Source organism: Phytophthora ramorum (genome assembly GCF_020800215.1).
Source record: "Phytophthora ramorum isolate Pr-102 chromosome Unknown Phyram_PR-102_s0006, whole genome shotgun sequence".
Lineage (NCBI taxonomy): Eukaryota > Oomycota > Peronosporomycetes > Peronosporales > Peronosporaceae > Phytophthora > Phytophthora ramorum.
In genome coordinates, this window is record NW_027150652.1 from 3,124,927 (window position 1) to 3,150,042 (window position 25,116).

At 56.0% G+C, this 25,116-nt stretch overlaps 9 protein-coding genes across 9 annotated transcripts; 4 read left to right on the top strand and 5 right to left on the bottom strand.

Annotated features, from left to right (window-relative positions):
* Nucleotides 1-190: 190 nt before the first annotated feature.
* On the bottom strand, nucleotides 191-1,994 carry KRP23_7839 (Fumarate reductase 1; the record flags this gene model as incomplete). The annotated part of the gene is made up of 4 exons (XM_067893204.1): nucleotides 191-381; nucleotides 464-1,403; nucleotides 1,484-1,698; nucleotides 1,775-1,994. 4 exons carry the CDS (start codon nucleotides 1,992-1,994, stop codon nucleotides 191-193), a joined length of 1,566 nt encoding a protein of 521 aa, XP_067745009.1.
* A 617-nt stretch (nucleotides 1,995-2,611) lies between these two features.
* KRP23_7840 (Plasma membrane calcium-transporting ATPase 4) lies at nucleotides 2,612-5,815 on the bottom strand (the record flags this gene model as incomplete). The annotated part of the gene is made up of 1 exon (XM_067893205.1): nucleotides 2,612-5,815. The coding sequence occupies one exon, from the start codon at nucleotides 5,813-5,815 to the stop codon at nucleotides 2,612-2,614; it is 3,204 nt and encodes a 1,067-aa protein (XP_067745010.1).
* A 3,886-nt stretch (nucleotides 5,816-9,701) lies between these two features.
* Nucleotides 9,702-11,243, top strand: KRP23_7841 (Sodium-dependent phosphate transport protein 2B; the record flags this gene model as incomplete). The annotated part of the gene is made up of 1 exon (XM_067893206.1): nucleotides 9,702-11,243. The coding sequence occupies one exon, from the start codon at nucleotides 9,702-9,704 to the stop codon at nucleotides 11,241-11,243; it is 1,542 nt and encodes a 513-aa protein (XP_067745011.1).
* Nucleotides 11,244-11,864: 621 nt separating this feature from the next.
* Nucleotides 11,865-13,406, bottom strand: KRP23_7842 (Sodium-dependent phosphate transport protein 2B; the record flags this gene model as incomplete). The annotated part of the gene is made up of 1 exon (XM_067893207.1): nucleotides 11,865-13,406. The coding sequence occupies one exon, from the start codon at nucleotides 13,404-13,406 to the stop codon at nucleotides 11,865-11,867; it is 1,542 nt and encodes a 513-aa protein (XP_067745012.1).
* A 2,621-nt stretch (nucleotides 13,407-16,027) lies between these two features.
* On the bottom strand, nucleotides 16,028-16,702 carry KRP23_7843 (GrpE protein-like protein, mitochondrial; the record flags this gene model as incomplete). The annotated part of the gene is made up of 1 exon (XM_067893208.1): nucleotides 16,028-16,702. One exon carries the CDS (start codon nucleotides 16,700-16,702, stop codon nucleotides 16,028-16,030), a length of 675 nt encoding a protein of 224 aa, XP_067745013.1.
* A 186-nt stretch (nucleotides 16,703-16,888) lies between these two features.
* Nucleotides 16,889-17,440, top strand: KRP23_7844 (uncharacterized protein; the record flags this gene model as incomplete). The annotated part of the gene is made up of 1 exon (XM_067893209.1): nucleotides 16,889-17,440. The coding sequence occupies one exon, from the start codon at nucleotides 16,889-16,891 to the stop codon at nucleotides 17,438-17,440; it is 552 nt and encodes a 183-aa protein (XP_067745014.1).
* Nucleotides 17,441-17,644: 204 nt separating this feature from the next.
* Nucleotides 17,645-18,620, top strand: KRP23_7845 (Protein farnesyltransferase/geranylgeranyltransferase type-1 subunit alpha; the record flags this gene model as incomplete). Its single annotated transcript, XM_067893211.1, has 2 exons — nucleotides 17,645-17,741; nucleotides 17,818-18,620. The coding sequence occupies 2 exons, from the start codon at nucleotides 17,645-17,647 to the stop codon at nucleotides 18,618-18,620; spliced, it is 900 nt and encodes a 299-aa protein (XP_067745015.1).
* Nucleotides 18,621-18,917: 297 nt separating this feature from the next.
* Nucleotides 18,918-21,832, bottom strand: KRP23_7846 (AP-1 complex subunit gamma-2; the record flags this gene model as incomplete). The annotated part of the gene is made up of 6 exons (XM_067893212.1): nucleotides 18,918-19,013; nucleotides 19,092-20,341; nucleotides 20,423-20,498; nucleotides 20,575-21,321; nucleotides 21,385-21,451; nucleotides 21,513-21,832. 6 exons carry the CDS (start codon nucleotides 21,830-21,832, stop codon nucleotides 18,918-18,920), a joined length of 2,556 nt encoding a protein of 851 aa, XP_067745016.1.
* Nucleotides 21,833-23,049: 1,217 nt separating this feature from the next.
* KRP23_7847 (Glutaryl-CoA dehydrogenase, mitochondrial) lies at nucleotides 23,050-24,898 on the top strand (the record flags this gene model as incomplete). Its single annotated transcript, XM_067893213.1, has 9 exons — nucleotides 23,050-23,199; nucleotides 23,271-23,462; nucleotides 23,529-23,621; nucleotides 23,697-23,776; nucleotides 23,847-23,991; nucleotides 24,065-24,196; nucleotides 24,282-24,345; nucleotides 24,416-24,482; nucleotides 24,559-24,898. 9 exons carry the CDS (start codon nucleotides 23,050-23,052, stop codon nucleotides 24,896-24,898), a joined length of 1,263 nt encoding a protein of 420 aa, XP_067745017.1.
* Between the last annotated feature and the right edge of the window lie 218 nt (nucleotides 24,899-25,116).

The following is a 25,116-nucleotide window of genomic DNA, read 5'->3' on the forward strand; positions in this document are numbered from 1 at the left end:
ATTCAACCTTACGTACGCTGTCACTCTTCTCTGGATGGTGGCGGCATCGAAGCTCAAATCCTGGACGCCGCAGCACCTATCACGGAGCAGACGAGATCAGTCACGGGTTGTCCATTCAACTTCATCTTCGCTTTTGCCGACAGTCGACATGGCCGATGCGCGAAACATACAGCACAATCAAGTTACGTGGTTACTGACTTAGCGTGCTCACGGCCTGCTGCGCCGAGACGCGACCGAACACCACGCACTCCGCAAGCGAGTTACCGCCAAGACGGTTGGCGCCGTGCAGTCCGCCCGAAACTTCGCCGGCCGCAAACAACCCCGGCACGATCTCGCCGTTCTTGTGGATCGCTTCAGTCTTTTCAGTGATCTTCACACCACCTGTGCAATTATCAATTGTACAAGAGCCAAAGTGTTAGTGATCACAACAGACCGGCAACGATTTAACGGTACGCATACGTACCCATCGTGTAGTGAACTGTGGGGGCGACCTCCATTGCCACAATCTGCATCGGAGTGTCAATACTGGGAATGCGCTGAATCGGGTACGGGAACGTCTTCTTGCCGAACGGATCTTCCTTGTTACCGGCGGCAATATCAACGTAGTCATTGAGCTCTTTCAGTAGGGCCTCCGGGTCATTGAAGTGGCAGAAATTAGCGACCTCCGCAACGGACTGCGTCATCGTAACGATGCCCATGTGCTTGTAGAAAGGAAGCTCGGAGGCCATGGCCTTCGCGCCGTCCTCAAACAGCAGCATATATGCTTCCTGACCTGGCTGAGCCAGCATAGCAGCCGATGCCTTGTCACGCGTAGTCAGCTCGTCCACGAAGCGCTTGCCGTTCTTGTTAAGCAGCACAGCGCCAGAGCCACGAATGGCTTCAGGGGCCAGGAAGCGCGTTCCAGACTCGCGGTCCTTCGGGTTAATGAACCCAGTCGGGTGCAGCTGGACCTTGTCCATAAGCGTAAGGTCCACGCCAATGGCCTCGGACATCAAAACCCCCTCACCTTGTGCCCAGACGCCGTTAGTGGTCGGGTAGACTTCCATGCCAGGAGCATAGCGCTTCAGCATCTTGTGACTGGCCGAGAACCCGCCCGTGGTCAAGATCACAGCCTTGCTGTACACCGAGAGCGTCTGTCCGTCCGTCAGCTTGAGCTCCACGCCCGTCACAGTGGAGGGGGTCTGCGTTTCATCTGCCAAAAGCAGTTTCTTTGCCGCAGCTCCCGTGAGAATCTCAATGTTGGATCTGGTCGCGATCTCTTTTTGCAACGTGCTGATGATCGCGAAGCCAATGTTGGGGCCGCTCTTGTTGCGGTGCGTGCGCTTGGCCGAGTGGCCTCCAAGCTGCGACAGCACCGACAAGTCCACATTGTAGCCCTCCAGGAACTCCTTCGCACCGGGAGTCTACCCAACACAACAACAACAACAGCAACAACAATGAGTCTATCCTGTGTCTACACCAGTAACACCCAAGCTGCACTTACCTTGGGGATAAAACTGTCGACGATCTTCTCGACAGCCAGGCCTCCGCCCGACTTGAGCGTGTCCTGGGTGAACAGCGGCTCGTCCGCGGCATCCAGCGCCGCGTTGATTCCGGACGAGGCCTTGGCGGAGTTGCCTCCAACCTTCTTCTCCTTCTCCACGAGCAGGATCTTGAGCGACGGGTCCAAGTTGGCGGCCTCCAGACTGGCCGTCAAGCCTGCAATCAAAACACCGGCATAAAAAGTCAGCGCAACATCAATTTCCACTGCGAAACGCCTCAACAAACAACGCACCGGCCAGTCCGGCACCGACGATCGTGAGGTCCACGTGCTTTTCCATTTCTGGGCGTTGCTGGGTCGAAACCTGGTCGCTGCCGGCCATGGACGGCAGTTGGTACAGGTACAGATACGAAACGAGGCTGAGACTGAGCAGCACTGGCAGCGCCACTAGCAACACGAAGGCGGGCGAACGGCGTTGCGCTCTGCCGGGGAAGATTGCAGAATAGACCATCATCACCTACCAGGTGAGGTGAAGTGCCGAGTGCCGCGCTGCTGAATCCCTTGGCAGGTCATTCAGAAAGGAGTCGCAAAGATACGTCAGTAGCTGTTTGGTGGCGTCTTTGCACCACTGGTACAGCGTACCGGTGTGCAACTATACACAACCCCAGTCAAAAGGGTCGGCGGACTCGAGCGACTCAGCGTACTTGGCATCGTGCAGCGTCGGAGGCGTGTGCTAGCCAGCATCGGCACAATAAGCTACTTCGAGGATATCTATCGTCAATAGGCGAGTGCAGCTTCCCGCGCGAAAATCAAAGTGATGAGTGACGAGCAGGCGGCTCTTCGTGTTTTTGACGCGATGGTCGTACTTAGACGGCAATATTAGGTACGTCGCACTTCAACATGGCGGCAAGTTGCCTTTTTGGTCTACCGTCCTACAGTTCTACGTCAGCGAGTTGAACTGCCACAAGATCCAAAACGACGATGTTCCTCCGCCGCCAGTGCAGACGACACCTCGTCTTCTGTTGTCGACAGCATCCTGTCTGAACGAGATGCGGCAATGTCATGGTTGCCAACAGAATACTACATGTACAAGTAAAAGAGAACGTTTATTTTCCGGACATAGCAACTAGTCTACCCCTTAATGAGAGCCTTAGACTGCAGACCCTTCTTGAAGGCCTTGATGACGCGGATCTGCGCGCGAATGCGCGCGAAGCCGCGCACCCAGAGCTCCTGGCCGCGCCCGGACGTGATGTTCTTGACCTCCTCCTCGTCAACCTCACGGCAGATCGCCATCCAGCTGGGAGCGTTCTTCATCGAGATAGAGCGCAGCACAAGTCCAAGCGGCAACGACACGAAGCCCATGCCGATGCAAGCGAACCACTGGCCCAAATCGAGCGGCTTGCACTTGAACCAGTCGCCCGTGTGCTGCACCATCGCGTACTGCATAGCAACCTGCAGCACGCACACGTACAGGAACACGCGGTTCTTCGTGATGCCGGTGAAGATGTTGATCTCGTCGTGGATCTTGCGGGCGTTGAGCTCGTTGAAGAGCTGCATCCACACGAACGTGTTGAACACGATGGTCATGTGCTGGGTCGGGTCGTCTTCCTCGTCGTCAGTTAGGTCGGTGAAACGCCCAGACGGGATGTCGAACCACTTCTCGCCCGTGAACACGAGAACAAGCAGCAGGACAAGCTGGTACGCCGACTGGCCAAGAATGTGCTTGGTCATCTTCTTCGAGATCAACGGCTGCGTCTTCGGGTACGGCTTGCGCTCCAACAGTTGAGGAGTAGGCTCCTCCGTGGCAAGGGCAAGCGACGCGAACGAGTCCATGATCAGGTTCACCCACAGCATCTGAACGGCAGACAGCGGGGACTGCTCCAGGACAACAGCACCGATGAAGGCGAGAGAAATAGCGACGACGTTCACCGTCAGCTGGAACTGCAGGAACTTGGCAATCGAGTCGTACACGTTACGGCCCCACTTGATGGCGTTCACGATCGAGTTGAAGTTGTCGTCCATCAAGATAATATCCGAGGCGTCCTTTGCCACAGCCGTGCCGCTGATACCCATCGCAAAACCCACGTTCGCCTTCTTCAAAGCAGGCGCATCGTTCGTGCCGTCACCGGTCACAGCGACCACCTGAGGGCCGTGCGGAACCACGTTGCTCTGCATCAGACCAGACACCAGAGTGTACTTGTCCTTAGGCGACGAACGAGCGAGCACGCGCAGCATCGGCCAGATCTTGTCGAACTCGGACTGAATAAGGTTGCCCTGGGCGTCCAGCACACGGTTGCGGAACGTCTGGCCGTCCATTACGAGATAGCCGTCGCCGGGGTTGATGATGCCGCACTTGCCGGCGATCGACCGAGCAGTCGTGATGTTGTCGCCCGTCACCATGCGCACCGTGATACCGGCGCGGTTGCACTGCTGAATGGCGCCAGGCACCTCCGGACGGACAGGGTCTTCAATGCCGACAATAGCCACACAAGTCAAGTTCTTCTCCACGTCCTCGTCCGACCAGTTCATCGTGTCTTCGGCCGGCACATCCAGGTCGCGGTAAGCCAGACACAGCGTGCGGTACGCCTGAGAAGCGTACTTCTCAATCACCTCAGCACCGATCTTGGCCTTGCGAGCATCGTCCAGAGCCGTGATCGAGCCGTCCACACCCTGCATGTCCTGGCACAGGCCAAGCACCACCTCGGTCGCACCCTTCGTGTACACACGGCAAGTTGTCGCGCTGCGACGCACCACCACCGACATGCGCTTCTTCGCACTGCTGAACGTCAGCATGTGCACAATCTCGTTCGTGCTTCGGATCTCAGGGTACTCCACACCACCGTCACGGATGAACTGCAGCAGAGCGCACTCCGTCTTGTTACCAGTGTGCTCCGGGAGACCGTTCTCCACCTTGGGCGGCAAGATCTCAGCCGTCGAGTTCACAGCAATGCCCGTGCAGAGCGCCTCCCTGGTCGAGTCGGAAAGCGCGCCGACACCCTCCGTAGCGGACGAGAACTCCTGGTCGCCGATCCACAGCTGCATCACCGTCATGCGGTTCGTCGTCAGCGTGCCGGTCTTGTCAGAGCACACCGTGGTGGCGCTGCCCATAGTCTCACAGGCGTCAAGGTGACGCACCAAGTTGTTGTCGACGAGCATCTTCTTGACGGAGTAGGCGAGAGCGATGGTCACAGCAAGCGGAAGACCCTCGGGAATAGCCACCACAAGCACAGTAATGGCAATGATGAAGAAGTTGAGGTAGTCGCTGACGTATCCGCTCTTCCAAGGCTTGTTCTCGTTGCCGAACGTGTCAATCGAAAACCGAATGGACATGATGACGAACACCAGCAGAGCCACAATCGTACCGAGCTTTCCAATGAGGACAGTCAAGTTGTACAGCTTGCCCTCGAGAGGGGACTGACTCTCTTCCTCGTCATCGCCACCCTTGTTCTCGTCCTCGACAGCGCCGATGTCCTTGGGGGTCTCAATCTCGACATAGATCTGGTCGTCAACACCACCGGCGTTCTTCTTGTTCTCGGCCGCAGCCTTGCTGTCGCTTCCACCGGCAGCGGCACCCGGGCGGTTACCGTTGATCAGACTCTTGATGATACCGGCCTGCGAGCTCTCGCCGACGCACACCACCAGCATCTTGCCAACTCCCTCCATCACCTTGGTGCCGGAGAGTAGGAACGGGTTGTCGACGTTCTTGGCCATCAGGTCGGACTCGCCGGTCATGGCACTCTCGTCCATCTTGACCTCCTTTCCGTCAAAGACGATACCGTCGGCCGGGATGATGTCTCCCAGGTCGACACGGACAATGTCACCGACCACGAGGCTCCACTTGCTGACCTCAGCTGGCTGGCCGTTGCGGATCACCTTGATCTTCTCGTCCTCCTTGACGGCGTTCAGCGCACGGAACTGCGCCTCCTTCTGGTAGTCGTTCATGGCCGTCACGATCGTCACCACGACGACAGCCAGAATGATACAGGCTCCCTCGACCCAGCCCGTCTCCGGGTGGTCGCCCACCGTCACGGACAGGATGATGGAGATGAAACCCGAGATCGTCAGCACGATGATGGTGATGTCCTGGAAGGCGTCCCACATGAGCTCCAGGAAGCTCTTGGCCTTGGGGGGGGCCACGTAGTTCTTGCCGAAGAACTCCTCACGCTTCTCGAGGTCGGCGGCGTTGTTGGTGTCGAGGCCCTGGCGAGGGTCCACGTCGAGAGCGGCGGCGATGCCGTCGAGGCCACCCATGCCCGAGAGCACTTCCTGCTGCTTCTCATGGGGCGTCTCGATGAGGCGGATGAGGTCTCCGGTGACCAGCTTGAACGAGGCCATCTTGAGCTTCAGCGACCGGCGGCGGAAGGGAGAATGACAAGCCTTCGGATCAGGACAACAGACAAGGTCGAATCTCGGCTGTTTTTAGCCGAATGTGGTGGCCTTAATCGAGAGCGGCTGCGACTTGACTCTGCCGAGGCAAGTTCCGGAATGAGGAGGTCTTTCGACTAAGCGAGCTGGGCGTGGTGTGTCGTTCGTGTGGTGGGAGCCAGCGCGCCGCTGCATCGGATGGTGCAGCGTCCAGACAGGCCAGACGATGTGCGTTGTTAGGCGTCCCGCACCCTGCATTGCGGGGCCTGCAATCAACAGCAGCAGCGATGGCGAGAAGGCAACGGAGGGCCTCGAGATGGCGCTGGCCGCATGACAATCGCCCGCAATGTAAGGCTTGAAGCCGTCTTGGTCGATTTTGGAACCATCGGACCGTTTCTTTTGTGTAGGTGCTATTCGACCTCTCGTATGGGATGTCCGCGGGAATCGGGTTTCGAAGGTCTTTGAACAGCGATCTGACGTGGATTCACTATCCCCGGCAAGATGGATTTTCATGCTGAATGTCCCAGCAACGATTCAAAGAGGTTTTTGACCAGTGCACTTTTCAGATGGAAACTGGACAAGGGCGTCCTCCCCGAACATGCTGTGAGCTGCTGCTCGCTAGATTTTCGCTGCTGGTGAGTAAGGCAGTGGGCGCACTAGCCTGGAAAAGCTGGGAGCTGCCTGTGTCGCGCAGCGGTCGGCGCGCTGAGGCCGGGTAATAGAGTTGGCCGATTCGCCATCAAAAGATAGAGGTTGCACGCTGGCCCGTCTGCGCGCTTAGTCGAATGGCAAAGATCGCCTGTGGGATCAACAGCCGACACTGCGCTGATCCTCTGAGCTGGCAACGCGCTCAGCCCCGCACTGCAGCGTAGCAGCGACTGCAAGCGTCGAGAGCAGCAAGCCGGTCATGTGTGCGAGGGCAGCACGTAAACGACGGTAATGCACGCGTGGAAAATGTAGTCAATTAGGCCGTTGCTTGTCTGTGGGCCAGTCGCCGCCCAGAAAGCAGCAAACGGGGGTCCCTCTTGCCAGCTCGCTACAGGCAAGTTCGTGCTGCGTGCCCTCTGAAACCGAGCGCGATATACGGTGGTTTTCGTGTATTATAGCCTGCTCAAGAAGCAAGCAACTCGAGATATGTTTGCAGTTGCCGAGCTCCGGCTTCGACGGGGTCAGCATAAAATCCAGCTGAGATCAGACGCTGGCGGGGCCTACGTGTTGCTGATCACATCGCTTGGCTCGCAACGAGCAATGCATACCGGTATGTATCACTCTATCACTGCCAGCGATAGAACCGCAGAGCTTTCGTCGGAGTCCTAGAATGTTAGCGCTGCTGTCGTAGTCGAGCAAAGGGGCCATACATGCGCGCCTTCCTCTTCGGGGTGCAGCACGCCTCGACGGCGCTCCGGTTAGGATTTCTGCGTCTGAATCTTGAAGTTGTAGCTAACTCGATTAAGCCGATATAGTATGTTTTATGTCTCTAATTTTGACAGGACCACTTGCGAGAATTGGCTGGCCAAGAAGGCATGTGGATGCTATCTTACAGCAAGTTCGGCTCGCGACGAGACTCTTGCACAAAGAACACAATAAGAAGGAGTTCGACGCCGCAAGTGCTGCATCAAGGCTACATGTACGGGTAAATGTAGCTTGGCACTGTATCAAGGAAATGATCTCCGCCATCCATCACCTCGATCTGTGTCTTGTGTGGTTGTCTAGTTGCGGGAAAGATGCGAGAAACTGGAGACTGGCCTGTGCTCTCAGACCAAGATTGGAAGCGGGACTTCACTGACACGGTGGACGAGTCACAGGCATTCGCTGCAGCTCGTCACTTTTTAATCGGGGGCATGAACAAGGCGCACTCCGTATCTAACGTGCGGCGGCGAGGATCTGTACGGTCAATATTTGCACGAGATTTGCGTGATTTGTGTGACCGCGAGCCAAGAACCTCGTGGCTACTTTTACCTACGTTTGGCTCCTTTGTCGGCCTGCCTGCAGGTTCTAAATAAGAACGCGCCTTAGTCCTTGCCGTACCAACCGCTCCACTCGGATAGCATCAGCCAATTATTGCTCCAGGTATGAAAACAAGTCATGCATATCACTGCTTACGCATTAAAGCTACAGTACCGATAGCCCATTTGCTCGTACTGGGGGTAACAAAAGCCGCTTATGATAAGTGTACGTGCAGCCGAGCGCAGAGCAATGCGTTTACAATGATGGTTTCTGCTGAATGACACCGATACGGGTACTAAATGAATGGATCCAATCGATTCAGCCTAAGTGAAGGTCGACGAATTCACCGCATCTTCCCATTTCTGCGCCAGAACTGCTGTCGTCGAAAGGTGGCCACGCCTTCAGATTTGGGATCATGTCAGCGCGGTAGGATTGACAATTCGAGCCTCGAATCTACATTATCAATTAAGAGCGGGTCCCATGAAGATCGTACGAATCCTGCACCTGGCTTGGTGTCACTAAGTAGTGACACGTAACCCGACACTGGCAAGTGTCAGAACTTGCCACCGGCGACGCCATCCAGCTATCGTCGCCAATTCACTATGTTAAGATCTGCAGTGACGGCGACCTACACTTGCTACAGCGCGCAACTCGGTTCTATCGGCAATGAGCTATCGACCATCATGCCCGGTAAATAGCACGGCCAAATAGGTCACTGTGCGCTCTGTCCGCCAGCCATCTGAAGTATCAGCGTCGCTGACCTTTCACACGTAGCAGGCGGCTCAATTCCACTCGGCAAGTACCGCGAATCTCTGATTCGCCGCTGCGAGTCAAGCCTCGATCATCTATCGATTGACAGAACGGTATCTTGCATTCAGTAGTGTAATGCAACGATGTGTACAAGTGCCCGCCAATTTTCGTGACTCGCTGCAGCAAATGCCTTCCAGCGTGTTTCGAGCCATGAGGCGAGACGCCCGCTCGCGACAGTCGGAGGCACTGCTTGAGCGAGGCGGCCGTGCGTCGTCTTCACCGACATCCGCGCACACGGCGAGCTAGCGATGGGAATTGAGGTGCTCGCTGGCGATCGCAAGAGAGGTCGTTGGTCGCTGCAGCTTGAAGTTGTCTATCTGTACATAACGATGCGACACCTTTTAATCAGCCCTAATCGATTTTAGTCGCTGTTAAACGGCCTATCGGTGAGTTCACTTGACAGCAGCCCAGCTTTCGGAATCTAATGTGCCATCGATGGTACGCCTTGCAGGGCTGCGAGTACTGCATGTTGTACTGGGGTATTAAAGCACAGGGTGATGAAGGCGGGAGGTACAGTAGCCCGCATTCGGAGGCGTTCGTCCCTTCGGACCCATCACAAGCAAACCGCGATCCGAGATTCCTAGCGCCCGTGGCAGGCACCACCGTATGGCTTCGACGGTAGCAGGGCGTCTCAGTCGATTTGGCGAATCTTGAAGTTGAATCTTTTACCGGACGACTTTAATCACTGCGGCGATCTCCGTTAATCACACGTGGAAAGGCCGATCGTTTTTGCGTTGGCGCTGCTTTGTTCGACGCGAGTGTTCGGGCGTCAGCCCTACGGCGCTTCAGATTCCACCGAGACAGCGAAATACTCCCAGCAAGTCACTGTCACGCACCAGAATCGCTGCCCTCCCGATCGCACGCTGCAGCGCATTGCGGAGAGTAACATGCAATTGTTGCGAGCTCAGAGTCTAGGGTGTCTAAGTTGAACACCCTCTGATGTTCATGGAGCTCTGGAACTCTGCAACTGAGATTCCCCCGACCAGCTGGCCTAGCCGTTGGTGGCAGTCAGTGATTTTGAACAACTCTCGTCGCTTCAATCTTCACCTCAGTTTCCGAATTGACACTCAACCAGCAAGCGCAACCAATAGCCGGCAACATGGTCCAGGACACGTCAACTGACTACGAGAAGGTGACCACGCCGAACCTCGACCCTCGTCGGAGCGAGGTCGTCAGCGACTGCCAGCAGAAGCACGTCGTGGAAGAAGAAGAGGATGAAGAGGAGGACTCCTACTCCAAGAAGACGCTGCAGGAGAAGATCGTGTGGGGCGTCATCTACGGCATCGCGTCGCTTGCCGCGCTGTACTTCTTTATGGTGGCTGTCAAGTTCATCGGCGATGGTTTCACGCTGGCGCTGGGGTGCGACACCAAGGGAGCCTTCGACTTCGCTGACAACCCGGTGGCTGGCCTGATGATCGGTACCATCGCCACCGCACTGCTGCACAGCTCCGGCACGGTGACTTCGATCGTCGTCGCTCTTGTGGGCTCCGGTGGTATGACCATTCGCCAGGGCGTGTACGTGATCATGGGCGCCAACATTGGCACGTGCATCACGTGCATCATGGTGGCTTTCGGCCAGGTCGGTGACCGTGTTCGGTTCCAGCGCGCCATGGCGGCCGCGACCGTGCACGACATGTACAACCTCTGGTCGGTCTTCGTGTTGTTCCCCCTTGAAGTGCTGTTCCACCCGCTGGAGGAGCTGTCGATTGCCATGTCTAACGCCAAGACCAACAGCGGCGACTTCAAGAGCCCTATCGATGCCCTCGTGAACCCGCTGACGCAGGAAATGATCGTGGTGGACAAGGACGCCATTTACGAGGTTGCCACAGGCGATGTTGTGTGCGTGCCTGATCAGTCGTTCGTCACTGGAGGCGCTTTCGAGGGCTCTAGCTTGAGTGACGGTAGCATCGGTGCCATCACGGTCGTCATCGGCTTCTGTATCCTCGTGTGCTCTCTGCTGACCCTGGTGAAGATGCTGGCGAAGGTGTTCATGGGTCCCACGAAGCGTCTCATTTCCAAGCTGCTGAACTACAACGGCTACATCAACATCCTCGTCGGCACGATGATCACGTTCTGCGTCCACTCCTCGACGGTCGTCACGTCCACCCTCACCCCACTGGCAGGCCTGGGTGTTATTACGCTGGAGCAGGTTTACCCGTTGGTGATCGGAGCCAACCTGGGCACGACCGGCACGGCGCTGCTCGCAGCTTTGGTGACGGGCAAGTCCGACTCCGTTGCCATTGCCCTCGTGCACTTCTGGTTCAACGTGTTCGGCATTCTGCTGTTCTACCCGATCCCGCTTACCCGCAAGCCAATTCTGAGCTGGGCGCGCTCGCTGGCATTCTTCAGTGCCGCGTGGTCCATGTCCGCCGTGCTCTTCCTGGTGATCCTCTTCTTGGTGGCGCCTGGCATCCTTCTTGGACTCGTCTACATGTGCACTGCTGACAGCAGCGTGGTGGAGGTGTTCGGCTACATCATCGCGGTTATTGTGGTGGCCCTGCTGGTGGGTATTGTGTTCTGGTACACGAAGAAGGGCGGCCGCAGTGTGTGGCACTCGTTCCTAGAGAAGAAGCGTCTCGAGCGTGAAGCGCGCGATGCGCGTGAGCACACCCAGTCCAACCTCCCCCACAATGCAGTGTAAGCAGTCATAGCTAGTCCAATGAACCAACAATATTTGTCCTTAAAGTTAACTCCTCTGATGCTATCATGCCTCGTGCTCGCACTGCGTACCGATCTCTTACACGTACTTCGAAGTAGTCCTTGTACTTGAAGTAGTTTCGTGAACTTTAAGCTTCCCCGCGAAATACACATCTATTCGTCTGTAACGCGAGCGTAATGTTTGTCGTTGTGGGCATGGCTTACAATTGATGCATGCACATCGCCAGACAGCCCTTCGTCCGTTCCGCCCTAAACAATGGCGACTATAGTCCCATCTCGTGAAGTATAAAAGCGAAAACTGCACAAACAATAAAATGAACAATGAAATGCACAGTAGTGAACACTGAATGTCTGGAGCTAGCAACAGTGTGCATGCATCAATTGTAAGGCACGCCCACAACGACAAACATTACGCTCGCGTTACAGACGAATAGATGTGTATTTCGCGGGGAAGCTTAAAGTTCACGAAACTACTTCAAGTACAAGGACTACTTCGAAGTACGTGTAAGAGATCGGTACGCAGTGCGAGCACGAGGCATGATAGCATCAGAGGAGTTAACTTTAAGGACAAATATTGTTGGTTCATTGGACTAGCTATGACTGCTTACACTGCATTGTGGGGGAGGTTGGACTGGGTGTGCTCACGCGCATCGCGCGCTTCACGCTCGAGACGCTTCTTCTCTAGGAACGAGTGCCACACACTGCGGCCGCCCTTCTTCGTGTACCAGAACACAATACCCACCAGCAGGGCCACCACAATAACCGCGATGATGTAGCCGAACACCTCCACCACGCTGCTGTCAGCAGTGCACATGTAGACGAGTCCAAGAAGGATGCCAGGCGCCACCAAGAAGAGGATCACCAGGAAGAGCACGGCGGACATGGACCACGCGGCACTGAAGAATGCCAGCGAGCGCGCCCAGCTCAGAATTGGCTTGCGGGTAAGCGGGATCGGGTAGAACAGCAGAATGCCGAACACGTTGAACCAGAAGTGCACGAGGGCAATGGCAACGGAGTCGGACTTGCCCGTCACCAAAGCTGCGAGCAGCGCCGTGCCGGTCGTGCCCAGGTTGGCTCCGATCACCAACGGGTAAACCTGCTCCAGCGTAATAACACCCAGGCCTGCCAGTGGGGTGAGGGTGGACGTGACGACCGTCGAGGAGTGGACGCAGAACGTGATCATCGTGCCGACGAGGATGTTGATGTAGCCGTTGTAGTTCAGCAGCTTGGAAATGAGACGCTTCGTGGGACCCATGAACACCTTCGCCAGCATCTTCACCAGGGTCAGCAGAGAGCACACGAGGATACAGAAGCCGATGACGACCGTGATGGCACCGATGCTACCGTCACTCAAGCTAGAGCCCTCGAAAGCGCCTCCAGTGACGAACGACTGATCAGGCACGCACACAACATCGCCTGTGGCAACCTCGTAAATGGCGTCCTTGTCCACCACGATCATTTCCTGCGTCAGCGGGTTCACGAGGGCATCGATAGGGCTCTTGAAGTCGCCGCTGTTGGTCTTGGCGTTAGACATGGCAATCGACAGCTCCTCCAGCGGGTGGAACAGCACTTCAAGGGGGAACAACACGAAGACCGACCAGAGGTTGTACATGTCGTGCACGGTCGCGGCCGCCATGGCGCGCTGGAACCGAACACGGTCACCGACCTGGCCGAAAGCCACCATGATGCACGTGATGCACGTGCCAATGTTGGCGCCCATGATCACGTACACGCCCTGGCGAATGGTCATACCACCGGAGCCCACAAGAGCGACGACGATCGAAGTCACCGTGCCGGAGCTGTGCAGCAGTGCGGTGGCGATGGTACCGATCATCAGGCCAGCCACCGGGTTGTCAGCGAAGTCGAAGGCTCCCTTGGTGTCGCACCCCAGCGCCAGCGTGAAACCATCGCCGATGAACTTGACAGCCACCATAAAGAAGTACAGCGCGGCAAGCGACGCGATGCCGTAGATGACGCCCCACACGATCTTCTCCTGCAGCGTCTTCTTGGAGTAGGAGTCCTCCTCTTCATCCTCTTCTTCTTCCACGACGTGCTTCTGCTGGCAGTCGCTGACGACCTCGCTCCGACGAGGGTCGAGGTTCGGCGTGGTCACCTTCTCGTAGTCAGTTGACGTGTCCTGGACCATGTTGCCGGCTATTGGTTGCGCTTGCTGGTTGAGTGTCAATTCGGAAACTGAGGTGAAGATTGAAGCGACGAGAGTTGTTCAAAATCACTGACTGCCACCAACGGCTAGGCCAGCTGGTCGGGGGAATCTCAGTTGCAGAGTTCCAGAGCTCCATGAACATCAGAGGGTGTTCAACTTAGACACCCTAGACTCTGAGCTCGCAACAATTGCATGTTACTCTCCGCAATGCGCTGCAGCGTGCGATCGGGAGGGCAGCGATTCTGGTGCGTGACAGTGACTTGCTGGGAGTATTTCGCTGTCTCGGTGGAATCTGAAGCGCCGTAGGGCTGACGCCCGAACACTCGCGTCGAACAAAGCAGCGCCAACGCAAAAACGATCGGCCTTTCCACGTGTGATTAACGGAGATCGCCGCAGTGATTAAAGTCGTCCGGTAAAAGATTCAACTTCAAGATTCGCCAAATCGACTGAGACGCCCTGCTACCGTCGAAGCCATACGGTGGTGCCTGCCACGGGCGCTAGGAATCTCGGATCGCGGTTTGCTTGTGATGGGTCCGAAGGGACGAACGCCTCCGAATGCGGGCTACTGTACCTCCCGCCTTCATCACCCTGTGCTTTAATACCCCAGTACAACATGCAGTACTCGCAGCCCTGCAAGGCGTACCATCGATGGCACATTAGATTCCGAAAGCTGGGCTGCTGTCAAGTGAACTCACCGATAGGCCGTTTAACAGCGACTAAAATCGATTAGGGCTGATTAAAAGGTGTCGCATCGTTATGTACAGATAGACAACTTCAAGCTGCAGCGACCAACGACCTCTCTTGCGATCGCCAGCGAGCACCTCAATTCCCATCGCTAGCTCGCCGTGTGCGCGGATGTCGGTGAAGACGACGCACGGCCGCCTCGCTCAAGCAGTGCCTCCGACTGTCGCGGGCGGGCGTCTCGCCTCATGGCTCGAAACACGCTGGAAGGCATTTGCTGCAGCGAGTCACAAAAATTGGCGGGCACTTGTACACATCGTTGTATTACACTACTGAATGCAAGATACCGTTCTGTCAATCGATAGATGATCGAGGCTTGACTCGCAGCGGCGAATCAGAGATTCGCGGTACTTGCCGAGTGGAATTGAGCCGCCTGCTACGTGTGAAAGGTCAGCGACGCTGATACTTCAGATGGCTGGCGGACAGAGCGCACAGTGACCTATTTGGCCGTGCTATTTACCGGGCATGATGGTCGATAGCTCATTGCCGATAGAACCGAGTTGCGCGCTGTAGCAAGTGTAGGTCGCCGTCACTGCAGATCTTAACATAGTGAATTGGCGACGATAGCTGGATGGCGTCGCCGGTGGCAAGTTCTGACACTTGCCAGTGTCGGGTTACGTGTCACTACTTAGTGACACCAAGCCAGGTGCAGGATTCGTACGATCTTCATGGGACCCGCTCTTAATTGATAATGTAGATTCGAGGCTCGAATTGTCAATCCTACCGCGCTGACATGATCCCAAATCTGACGGCGTGGCCACCTGGCGAATGGTTTCGACGACAGCAGTTCTGGCGCAGAAATGGGAAGATGCGGTGAATTCGTCGACCTCCACTCCGAAGGATGGCCCCAAGCGTTGCCACGGCGTTCAGGGATCGCCTTCCAGCCTTTTGCAGCATGTGCGAATTGTGTAATCGTCGGTAGGGATGAATGCGTCGTACACGCAGACCTTGCGTCAATTCGGTCGCAGTAACCATGGGGTCAACAGTAGCTAAACTTGACGATGAAGCTGTTACACTGCTGACACGGGGTCTGCTAGGGAGTTGCATACACTTTGGTGTATCGGTGTACATGTAGCGCATTTGTCTACAGTATATTTGCCCAATTTGGATGACCCAGCGCATTGCATGATTGAGGAGCTCGTTGGCTGTGCAACGAGGCGACCGTAGCGTGGTATGCGGACAATACTCTTCCCAAAATCTAACTTCGAAGTATGTAAACAGTAAAGAGGGCCTACCGGTAGACGGTTGTGACTGAAGCACGAACTACAAATAGCGTCCAGGAAGCAAAAGAATTCGGCTCAAAGACTGAAAAGTTGTTGGAACCGTGGCGGATTTGAGCTTCAGAAACATGCCATCTCGGCATGCGTCACATGACGGACGACATGTCATCACTGACGAGCGCATTCGCGTGCATGGGCAATGAGGGTAGCACAGAGATTTTGCTGTCTGCATACGATACGGACATACTACCGTCATACATGCGTATCCAGACCTAAAAAGCTCAGCTCAGCGTCAAAATCCTTGTTTCTCACGTGTCATATCCAACGGCTGCGTTCAAACTGCTGGATGGCAACAAACGGCAATGAAAAGCATCGAAAAGACCTCGTCTATATAATACGCTTCGGACAAACCCGAGTTCGCATCTGGCCTTGCAACTCCGTCCTCCGCTCCAAAGCTAACTGCTGGTAACGGACCCGCCGCCATACATGTTTTGATTTTTCTATGTAGGAAACCACGTCAGCCTTCCAGCAAGCACCGTCACAGCTCAAAAGCATCCTTCCTCCACCTCACCCTGTTCCACGCCTAAATGTTGGCCCGCACAAGTACAGTGGACGGAAGTAAGGAAGCCAAACTTCCTCGTCTTAGTCCGTCTTGGGGGCCTTGATGACGCCCACCTGCGCTGGGCGAATGACACGCTCGTTCAGCAGGTACCCTGCCTTCATGAGCTGGCCGACAGACCCGGCCTCCTTCGACGCGTCCTCGTACTCGAAGAGCGCATCGTGCACGTTGGGGTCGAACTTGTCGCCCACGGCGCCCACCTGGTTGATCTTGAACTCGCGGAAGACCTTCTGCAACTGCGTCTCCGTCATGACGACGCCCTCGTGCAGCACCTTGATGGCGTCCAACTGCTTTTCCGGCTGCAGCGCCTCCACGTCGATGCTCTCGTGCGCGCGCTTGAGGTTGTCCGACACGTCCAGCAGCGCCTTGGCGAACTTGGAGATGGCGAACTCGCGTGCGTTGCTCACGTCCACGCGCGAGATGCGGCGCACGTTCTCGGCGTCGGCCAGCGCGCGCAGCAGACGGTCGTTCATATCCTGGTTCTTGGCCGTGAGCTCCTCCACCTGCTTCTGCAGCGCCTCCGACTCCGAAAGTTCCTTGGGCTCTTCAGGCTTGGCGGCGGCCTCGTCCGCGGGCTTCTCGTCGGCGGGCTTCTCGTCGGCGAAGCGCACCGACGTCTGACTCACGCAGCGCATCTGCTGGGACACGCGGGCCACGCCGCGGGCGGCAGCGCTGGAGAGGACGACACGGCGGAGCATTATGTGGGGGCGGATTCGAGTTTTGCGGCCGACGTCAGCCCACCACAGCTTCGGTTGAACCTTAAAACCCCTCCGAAGCGATTCTTCTAGATCAGATTCGTTCTAGAACCGAGCCGTTTTATAGCCAATCAAAATGAACAGGATCAGACGGCCCATGCTCAGTTAAAGTGTATCCGAGAAGCGAGAATGGTGGCGAGCAAGACGAGTGCGGGGCAGCGCGCCGAGCGCATCAAGCGGGCGGCCGTGAAGCAGTCGGCGGAGGAGGATGCCAACCAGAAGGTGCTCCAGCACTACGCCAAGACGGTGTACTTCAACGACATGTGGGTCTCGTTCCTGAGCAAAATGGCGGCCCTTGTGGTGCTCATGAGCTTCGTGGAGGTGCAGCGCATGCGCCAGAGCCCGCGCGGCTTGGGCTTCATCGCGGGCTTCGAGGCGCTGTCCGTGGTACTGGCGGTCAGCACGGCGCTGTTCATCCGGCGGTGGCTCAACCCGCTGCTGGCCTTCAAGGTGGCCTTCGCCTTCTCGCTGCTGCAGAGCTTCTGGTTCGTGGCCAGCTACTACGCGCGCTTCATGGAGCTGCCACGCCAGGCGGGCGATCTGCTGGCTGAGCAGCTGCCCTTTGGAGCCGTCTACTTCGTCGTGTGCTGGGCCTCGGACCGCTTTATGATGCGTTCGCAGGACGTCGCCAAGCAGACGGCCGACGACCTGCGCGAGGTGCTCAAGGGAAAGGCGGCGTAAAGCGGGGAGTGCTGTCAATAGAAGACGTAGGTGCATCAAGCCAAGACGAGCAGTAGATGCAACCATGGGGGGGGGGTTACGCCACGTACCCCGGGTAGCGCTCTTTTAGCCAGTCGCGCATCTGCAAAAAAACAAGTCGAAACCATTAAATACGAAACTTACGCGTAAGCTAAATTGGCAGTACAGTATCCGACGAGAGCAATAATGAAGTACAGCGAGGACCCCGCGTGGGCCGACGTGGCCAAGGTGCCGCAGGACGACGGGCCGGACCCCATCGTGAGCATCGCCTACTCTTCTGACTGTGCGTGCCCTCCTTCCCTTTCTCCCTCCCTCTCCCTCCCTACCTCTTGCGTAATGCCCACCTGCTGCTGTGCCAGTCACGGACGTCATGGACTGCTTTCGGGGCGTCCTCAAGATCAATGAGTACAGCGAGCGAACGCTGGCGCTGACGCTGGACGTGATCGAAGCTAACCCGGCCAACTACACGGTCTGGTACTTCCGGCGGCGCGTGCTGGAGGCTCTGGGCTCGGACCTGCGCGGGGAGCTCCAGTTCACGGCTGATATGGCCATCCAGCACCCCAAGAACTACCAGATCTGGCACCACCGCCGCGAGATCTGCACCATGCTGCACGACGGCAGCCAGGAGAAGGCATTCTGCGCCATGGCCATTGACGGGGACTCCAAGAACTACCACGCTTGGGCGCACCGCCAGTGGGCGGTCAAGACGTTCAGCCTCTGGGACGGAGAGCTCGAGTTCGTGAACAAGATGCTGCTAGAGGACGTGCGCAACAACTCAGCGTGGAACCACCGCTGGTTCGTGCTCAGCAACACGTCGGGCATTGCCACTACTGCAGATCGCCAGCGTGAGGTCGACTATGCGCTCAACAAGATCTCGCTGGCGGTGCACAATGAGAGTCCATGGAATTTTCTTCGTGGACTCGTTCGCGGCCATGAAGCCACCTTCGCTGCACAATTGAAGGAGAAGGCGCGCGGCGTGCTGGAGACTACGCCGGACTGCATCTTCGCAGCGGCGTTGCTGGTGGATCTCTGCGCCAAGGAAGGCACGGACGAGGCTCTTGGGCGAGCCACCAACCTTCTGGAGACATTGATGAACGACACGGACCGCGTGAGGAAAGCCTACTGGCAGTTCCGCCTCACCACGCTCAAGCGGCACGCGTAGAGGGAACTCACACATGTCGTTGTAGCTCGTGGGTTGCGCTAATCTCTGCGGTATGAATGAGTATGAGCAGTGACGACTATCAACACGAAACAGGGACGGCTATATTGTTTTGTTCTTGGTCATTTTCGTAGCTATCTTCGAAAGCGGTGCAGAGAATTCCTCCCTCTTCAGCCTGAGCTCTTATTGAGCTGACAAACCTATCATCCGGCTACGTGCCAGCGCAGAGCGATGCAGCAGTTATAAACGCTAGCCAGGCTCTTCTCACACGAGCACCCGCTTTGTCTCTAGTTGAACTGATTAAATGTTGGACGGGAAGTTGCTCACTGCCGCCATGTCCTCAACCTTGCTGCCATTCACAAAGAACTCGAGCTTGATCCGCATGAGCACGGGTTTCTACAGCGTAAAACAATAGACAAGGAAAATACGTCAGTCTCACTGAAAGTAATCCACAGAACTCCGGCTTAGTCTTACCTCGCCCTGCATGCTGTTCTGGATCTTCACAACCTGGGTCACCGTGCCACTGTTGTTCGGGGGCACCACATCCCCAGTAGGAGGCTCCATTTTCAGTTTGATGTACTTGGGGAACGCAGCAAGGAACACGAACTTCTCGATCGACGCAGCTGTTGAGTTACGGGTAGTCGCCGTGATATATGTCACGGACTTGTCATCGGCGTTGGGCTTGGTGATCTCCAAGTCCACCGTGAGACCGTTCTTCTCGTACGCACGCATTGGCGGGTTTGCTGTTGTAGGCGCCGCCGCCGCAGGGGCTCCAAAGTCCATCAGTCCCAACAAGTCATTACCTCCAGCTGCACCGCCGTTGCTCGAGCCAAACGAGGAAGTCACAGGAGCAGGAGCCGCTGGGCCGCTTGAGAAAATGTCTGCGAGCAAATCCACGGCAGGTGGCGCAGCAGGAACCGACGACGAGGCCGAGAACGACGTTCCCGCACTCGTAGTCGATGCGCCTCCGCCAAAGATGTCGTCCAAGTCTAGAAGGCTGGCGCTGGCGCTCGACTGAGCCGCCTGCACAGGCTTCGGCGCAGCTGCATTACCGCTGCTCGAGCTCGCTCCTGTATCTTCGTCACCCAGAAGGTCGGTAGAACCCACTGCTGAAGATCCAAGGTTGTCGTTGCGACTGCGCACCTTTGAAGCGTCAATCGCAGGCATGCCAGTGAGAACATCATTGCGCAGAGACGACCACTGTGGCTGGCCAAGCGTTGTGTACTCCGTTGCACGCTGCTGAAGCTCCAGCACCATGGATGCGTTGAAGGAAGAAATCATCGCGTTCAGTTTGGCAATCTCAGTCGACGAGCTGAAACGCGTCGTGAGCTTCACCATGGCGTTCAGGGAGTACGCACGTGTGATGTCCGTGGAACCGTGGTGGCGCAGAATCGTTTTGAAGAGTTCCACGACACTGCTCTCGTCCACACGACTCTTATCGTTCAGTGTATCCTCTGATGCGGGCGCGTCCAGTAGCAGCAGCTTGCTGTATTCGCCAACACACCAGATGCCAACGTGGACAAGAGACAGCTGCGAAACATCGTCGTGAAGCGCCCAGAAAAGCTTGTGAACAACGTATGCATGCAGGTCGGTATTACGCTGGATAAGCGTAATAAGCGAGCTGCATATCCGCTCATCGGGAAGCGTCGATCCAGCGATTGAAAGCATCGTAATCAGCGTGTCGATGTGCCACCGGCTCGATGGGGCATACCGGTCCACCGCATCTAATGTAAGAAACAGTCACACCAGCCTTGTGTTAGATCCTGTTTTCTTTCTGTGAGACCGTAAAACAATATTCAGGGTACCAGCGATGCGCGAACACAATTCAGGCTTCTGCTCGCTCGGAGCGATCACAAGGTAGTTGAGCATCTCACGCGCCAACTGTACAATAAGTAGTCAACAATTCAAAAATCGTAAGTCATGATATCCTTAACACAGTGCAGTACATGCAACGTACCGTTTGAATGTTGGTGGAGTTGACAAGCGAATAGATGAGGTCGAGCGCACGCTGACGAATGGACGTGTCAGGGTCCTTCAGGCAATCCACGATGGTGTTGGTGTGGCGCTGCACAGCTGCAACATCGTCCGTCACAACCTTGGAAAGCGTGTTAAGCGCGACGTAGCGGATGTTGTTGTCACGGTTCAGCAGGAAGCGTCCCAGGATGTTAATAGCCAGCACGCGGAGTCCGCTGTCGCTCTCAATCGTCATAATGGTCTGCACACACTCGTAAAGGATCGCGTTTCCAGCAGTCTTGGCCGTCTCCGTGTTCGTGGCCACCTGCGCCAAGACATCGTTCATCGCCTCGCTGGCTTCTTCGTTACCCTTGCCTAGCAGTCGCAGTAACTTCAAGATCGCCACCTGCAAGAACGGATCGGCAATCCCGCTGACGTCGTACTCGCTCGAGTAGCCCATCGACAGCAAGTTGCGCAGTTGGCGCACGAGCTTCGGCACGAGACTGCTGAACCTTTTCAGGTTCTCCGCGTCCAGTAGCACCACCTCCGTGATAAGCTGCACACCTGCAAGTAGCACGCCATGGTGCTTGGCGCGCAGCAGTCCCACGATGGATTCTGTAAAGTCCTCCACCAGGTCGGGCACCTTGGTGAACACGCGAATAGCCGCCAGCGCGGCCTTTTTGCGCAGATGCTCATTGTCACTGCGCAGATGACGGTCCACATCCATCACCAAGTCGCGCGCCATATCCGCCTACATTAGCACAGGAAAGCTATCAGCTTCACCCCCTCCTACCCCATCTCCAAATCAACTCACCGACGCCACATTCCCCACCGCCGTCAGGGACAATGCCACAATAAAGTGGTTCTGGTTGTTCAGGTCACTAAAAGTATCAAAAACATCAGAAACAACAGCACACAAACAGCATTGCAACTAGGACGCACTTTTTGACGGAATTGGTGACGAGCGTGAGCACGTCTTCCTGGTCTGTGAGCAGCAGGATGAGTCCCAAGTAGCCCATCCGCTTCTCGGCGAAGTAGGGACTGGCGATGAGCTTGACGCACTCCATCTGGCCAAAGTGCGACGGGTAGCCGAGCATGTGGATGAAGAGTAGCTTGGCCACGTTGCGGTGGCGGTACTGCTTCTCCTGGTCCTTGAAGGCCGTGCGAATGAGCGCGCTCTCCTTGGCGATCACGGCACGCTCCTCAGCCGCCGTCTTGCAGGCGCGCACGCCGCGGATCAAGTCGCGCAGCTTCTGGCTCATACTCTCGAGGGTCGGAGGGCGCTAGGGACACCGCGAGGGGAAGAGAGGGGCGAGCTTTGGCTTGTAGCTCCCCACGTGTGCAGCTCAAAGGGGCGATGTCCGGATATCGGCCAATAGGGAGCGGGAAGAGGATATTTAACGGTGGAGACCGCGGATTGGATGAAATTTGCCATGTGACGTGTGACGAAGTTGAAGCGAGATGGACGTCTTGGTCATAAACGTTGTCTCTTCCTAGGACAGCGAGTTTCCACCGTGGGGCTGCTTCGTTGGAGACACCCGACGAACGATCCGTGGTGGCGGCCTTGAGAAATATCATTGAGTTCATCGAAGGTCATGTAGTATACTTGAACGTATTCAAAGAAGGCTTTTTCTCTCCATACGTGTTGCCACTCATTAGACCAACGTGTACGATCTGTAGCTAGGTGCTTATATATCCAGGTAGTTAGGTTGGTGCATGACATGACTTCTCTCAAATTGTTGTCGTAGCTTGAGATGGTTTATAGCCGCCCGGAGCTGTACCTGCTTCACTGCAGCAAGCTCTTCATCGGTGTGCATTAAACACCGGCGTTATTTGTAGCCTACAACAACCAGTAGCGTCCTGATACTAAGCGGAAATATATCACGCGGATCATCGAAAATGCTTTCTTGATGCATTGCCAGGTCGTCCCGTCAGCTGCATCGTGTCCAACAACGAGGCTTCCTCGCCCCCTGTCCGTCAATCAGTACTCGACCCCACACGTACGAGCAGCAGAGCGTATAACACCTCCACAAACCCCAATTCCGCATGCAGCAACTCATCATCCCTGCAGCCAGAAGCACACCTCAGCATACTACGCTGCAACGCACGATGGCACGCAGCCACGACAGCAGCTCTGCATCTATCGCTCTGTTCCCCTCGCTCTCCACGAATCTTGCACTTGGCCTTACACTAACTGCATGCAGCCAGATTAGCAGTTACCTGCAATCTACTACAGCCCTGTCTTGTGGTAAGCTTAGGAAGGACGCGGGGCACCTCGGCAACTGAAGCCCCGCTGCATTTGGTCCAACTTGAAGTTTTGCCGCCCTTTTTCGTGTGCTCAAATCTTCAAGTTGGTGTGGTGTACACATCCTCTGCATACAAACTTCCAATCACGATATAGGACGAGCCAATCAGCATCCACCGCTGGGACCAATTTCAACCGCCAGGTCATTCCCAGATTATCAACGTCGACGCAGCAATGCTGGTCACCAAGTCACTCTCCCTGTCCGCTGTGGCGCGTCGTGCGCTCGGATCCACGCGCAGCATGGCTGGAGGTCGCGTCGCCTTCAACTGGCGCGACCCGCTGCTGCTGGACAGCCAGCTGACAGACGAGGAGGCCATGATCCAGGTGCGGCTGGCTGGTCTCAGCAACCGACACAGACTGCAGTTCTAACGCAATTATTGACATTTGGCCCGCAGAAATCGGCCAACGACTACTGCCAGGGGAAGCTGCTGCCGCGCATCGTGGAGGCCAACCGCAAGGGCAAGTTCGACCGCTCCATCATGAAGGAAATGGGCGAGATGGGCTTCCTGGGCCCCACGATCGAGGGCTACGGCTGTGCTGGCGTGGGTTACGTGTCCTACGGCCTCATTGCTAACGCCGTGGAGCAGGTACGGATATTGTTGTTGTTATTTAGGAAAGTGGAAGACTTACTTTAGTGACATTGTGTGCTGTAGGTGGACAGCGCATACCGCTCGGCTATGAGTGTACAGTCATCTCTAGTGATGCACCCGATCAACACGTTCGGGTCTGAGGAGCAAAAGGAGAAGGTAGGTGGCAATTCACTGACAACAGGGTTTTGCTGCTTTGTTCTCACATCCAACGCTGCTTGTGGGTTTGCGCAGTATCTTCCGCGTCTTGCCACGGGTGAACTTATTGGTTGTTTTGGCTTGACGGAGCCAAACCACGGATCGGACCCTGGCTCGTACGTTTCACGGTCTAGTGGTGAATTCGTGCGGCCTTCTTACCTCTCCGTATGCACCGCTAATACGCAGCATGGAAACTCGTGCGAAGCTGAAAGGAGACAAATACGTTCTCAATGGCTCCAAGAACTGGATCACGAACGCCCCGATCGCCGACGTATTCCTTGTCTGGGCCAAGGATGACGAGGGTGATATCCGTGGTTTCATCCTCGAGAAGGTGTGAACTGTCTGGGTGGATTGTTTGTTATCCTGCAAAAATGTGTTAACCGCGATACGTTTCATATTCGCAGGACTTCCCTGGTCTGTCAGCCCCCTACATTGAGGGCAAGGCAACGTTGATGGCGTCTGCTACAGGCATGATCTTCCTAGAAGACGTCGAAGTTCCCAAGGAGAACATGCTACCCAAGGTGAAGGGCCTCAAGGTACTGTACATCTTACTTGTTCCAATTCTTGTCATCGATCACATTTCTAACAAGCTCATTCTGAACGATCACGCAACTACAACAGGGCCCTTTCAGTTGCCTGAACAGTGCTCGCTACGGAATATCCTGGGGAGCTTTAGGCGCAGCATGTACGAGCTTTACAGACTACATACCTGGGAAATGGTAGCTAACCGCGTGTGCTTATATTAACTGTAACAGACTCGTGCATGAATATCGCTCGCCAGTACACCCTCGATCGAGCGCAGTTCGGCGCCCCACTCGCTGCGTACGTGCTTCAGATAAGAGTGTATCATGTGACACTGCTACAGTTCTAACGCTTGCTTCTACGAACCTCGTACCAGCAACCAGCTCATTCAAAAGAAGCTGGCAGACATGAGCACGGAAATCGCGCTCGGCCTGCAGGGATGCCTGCAAGTTGGCCGCCTACTTGACGAGGGCAAAGCACCCGTGGAACTGATCTCGATGGTTAAGCGCAACTCGTGCGGCAAGTCCATCGAGATTGCTCGCAACGCCCGCGATATGTTGGGCGGCAACGGCGTCTCGGACGAGTACCACGTCATTCGCCACATGGTGAACCTCGAGGCGGTCAACACGTATGAGGGCACGCACGACGTGCATGCACTAATCCTGGGTCGTGCCATCACGGGGCTTCCTGCGTTTGTGCCTCGCATGGCACCGTAGAGTGAAAACTCGCGTTAGTTGGTCAGTGAACAGTAGATTCCTGTCGATTCGCACACAAAATACACGTACTAGTTGAATTCTTCAATTCTTTAGAGCAATCCCTGATGAACAAGCAAGCAGTGACCGTAGCACTTCAACATGCCCCAGGTCCCCTTCCTATTGGTCCAAACCTCTCTTCCTCCTCATTGGTAGAAACCCTTTCGGAAACTCATCCTCCC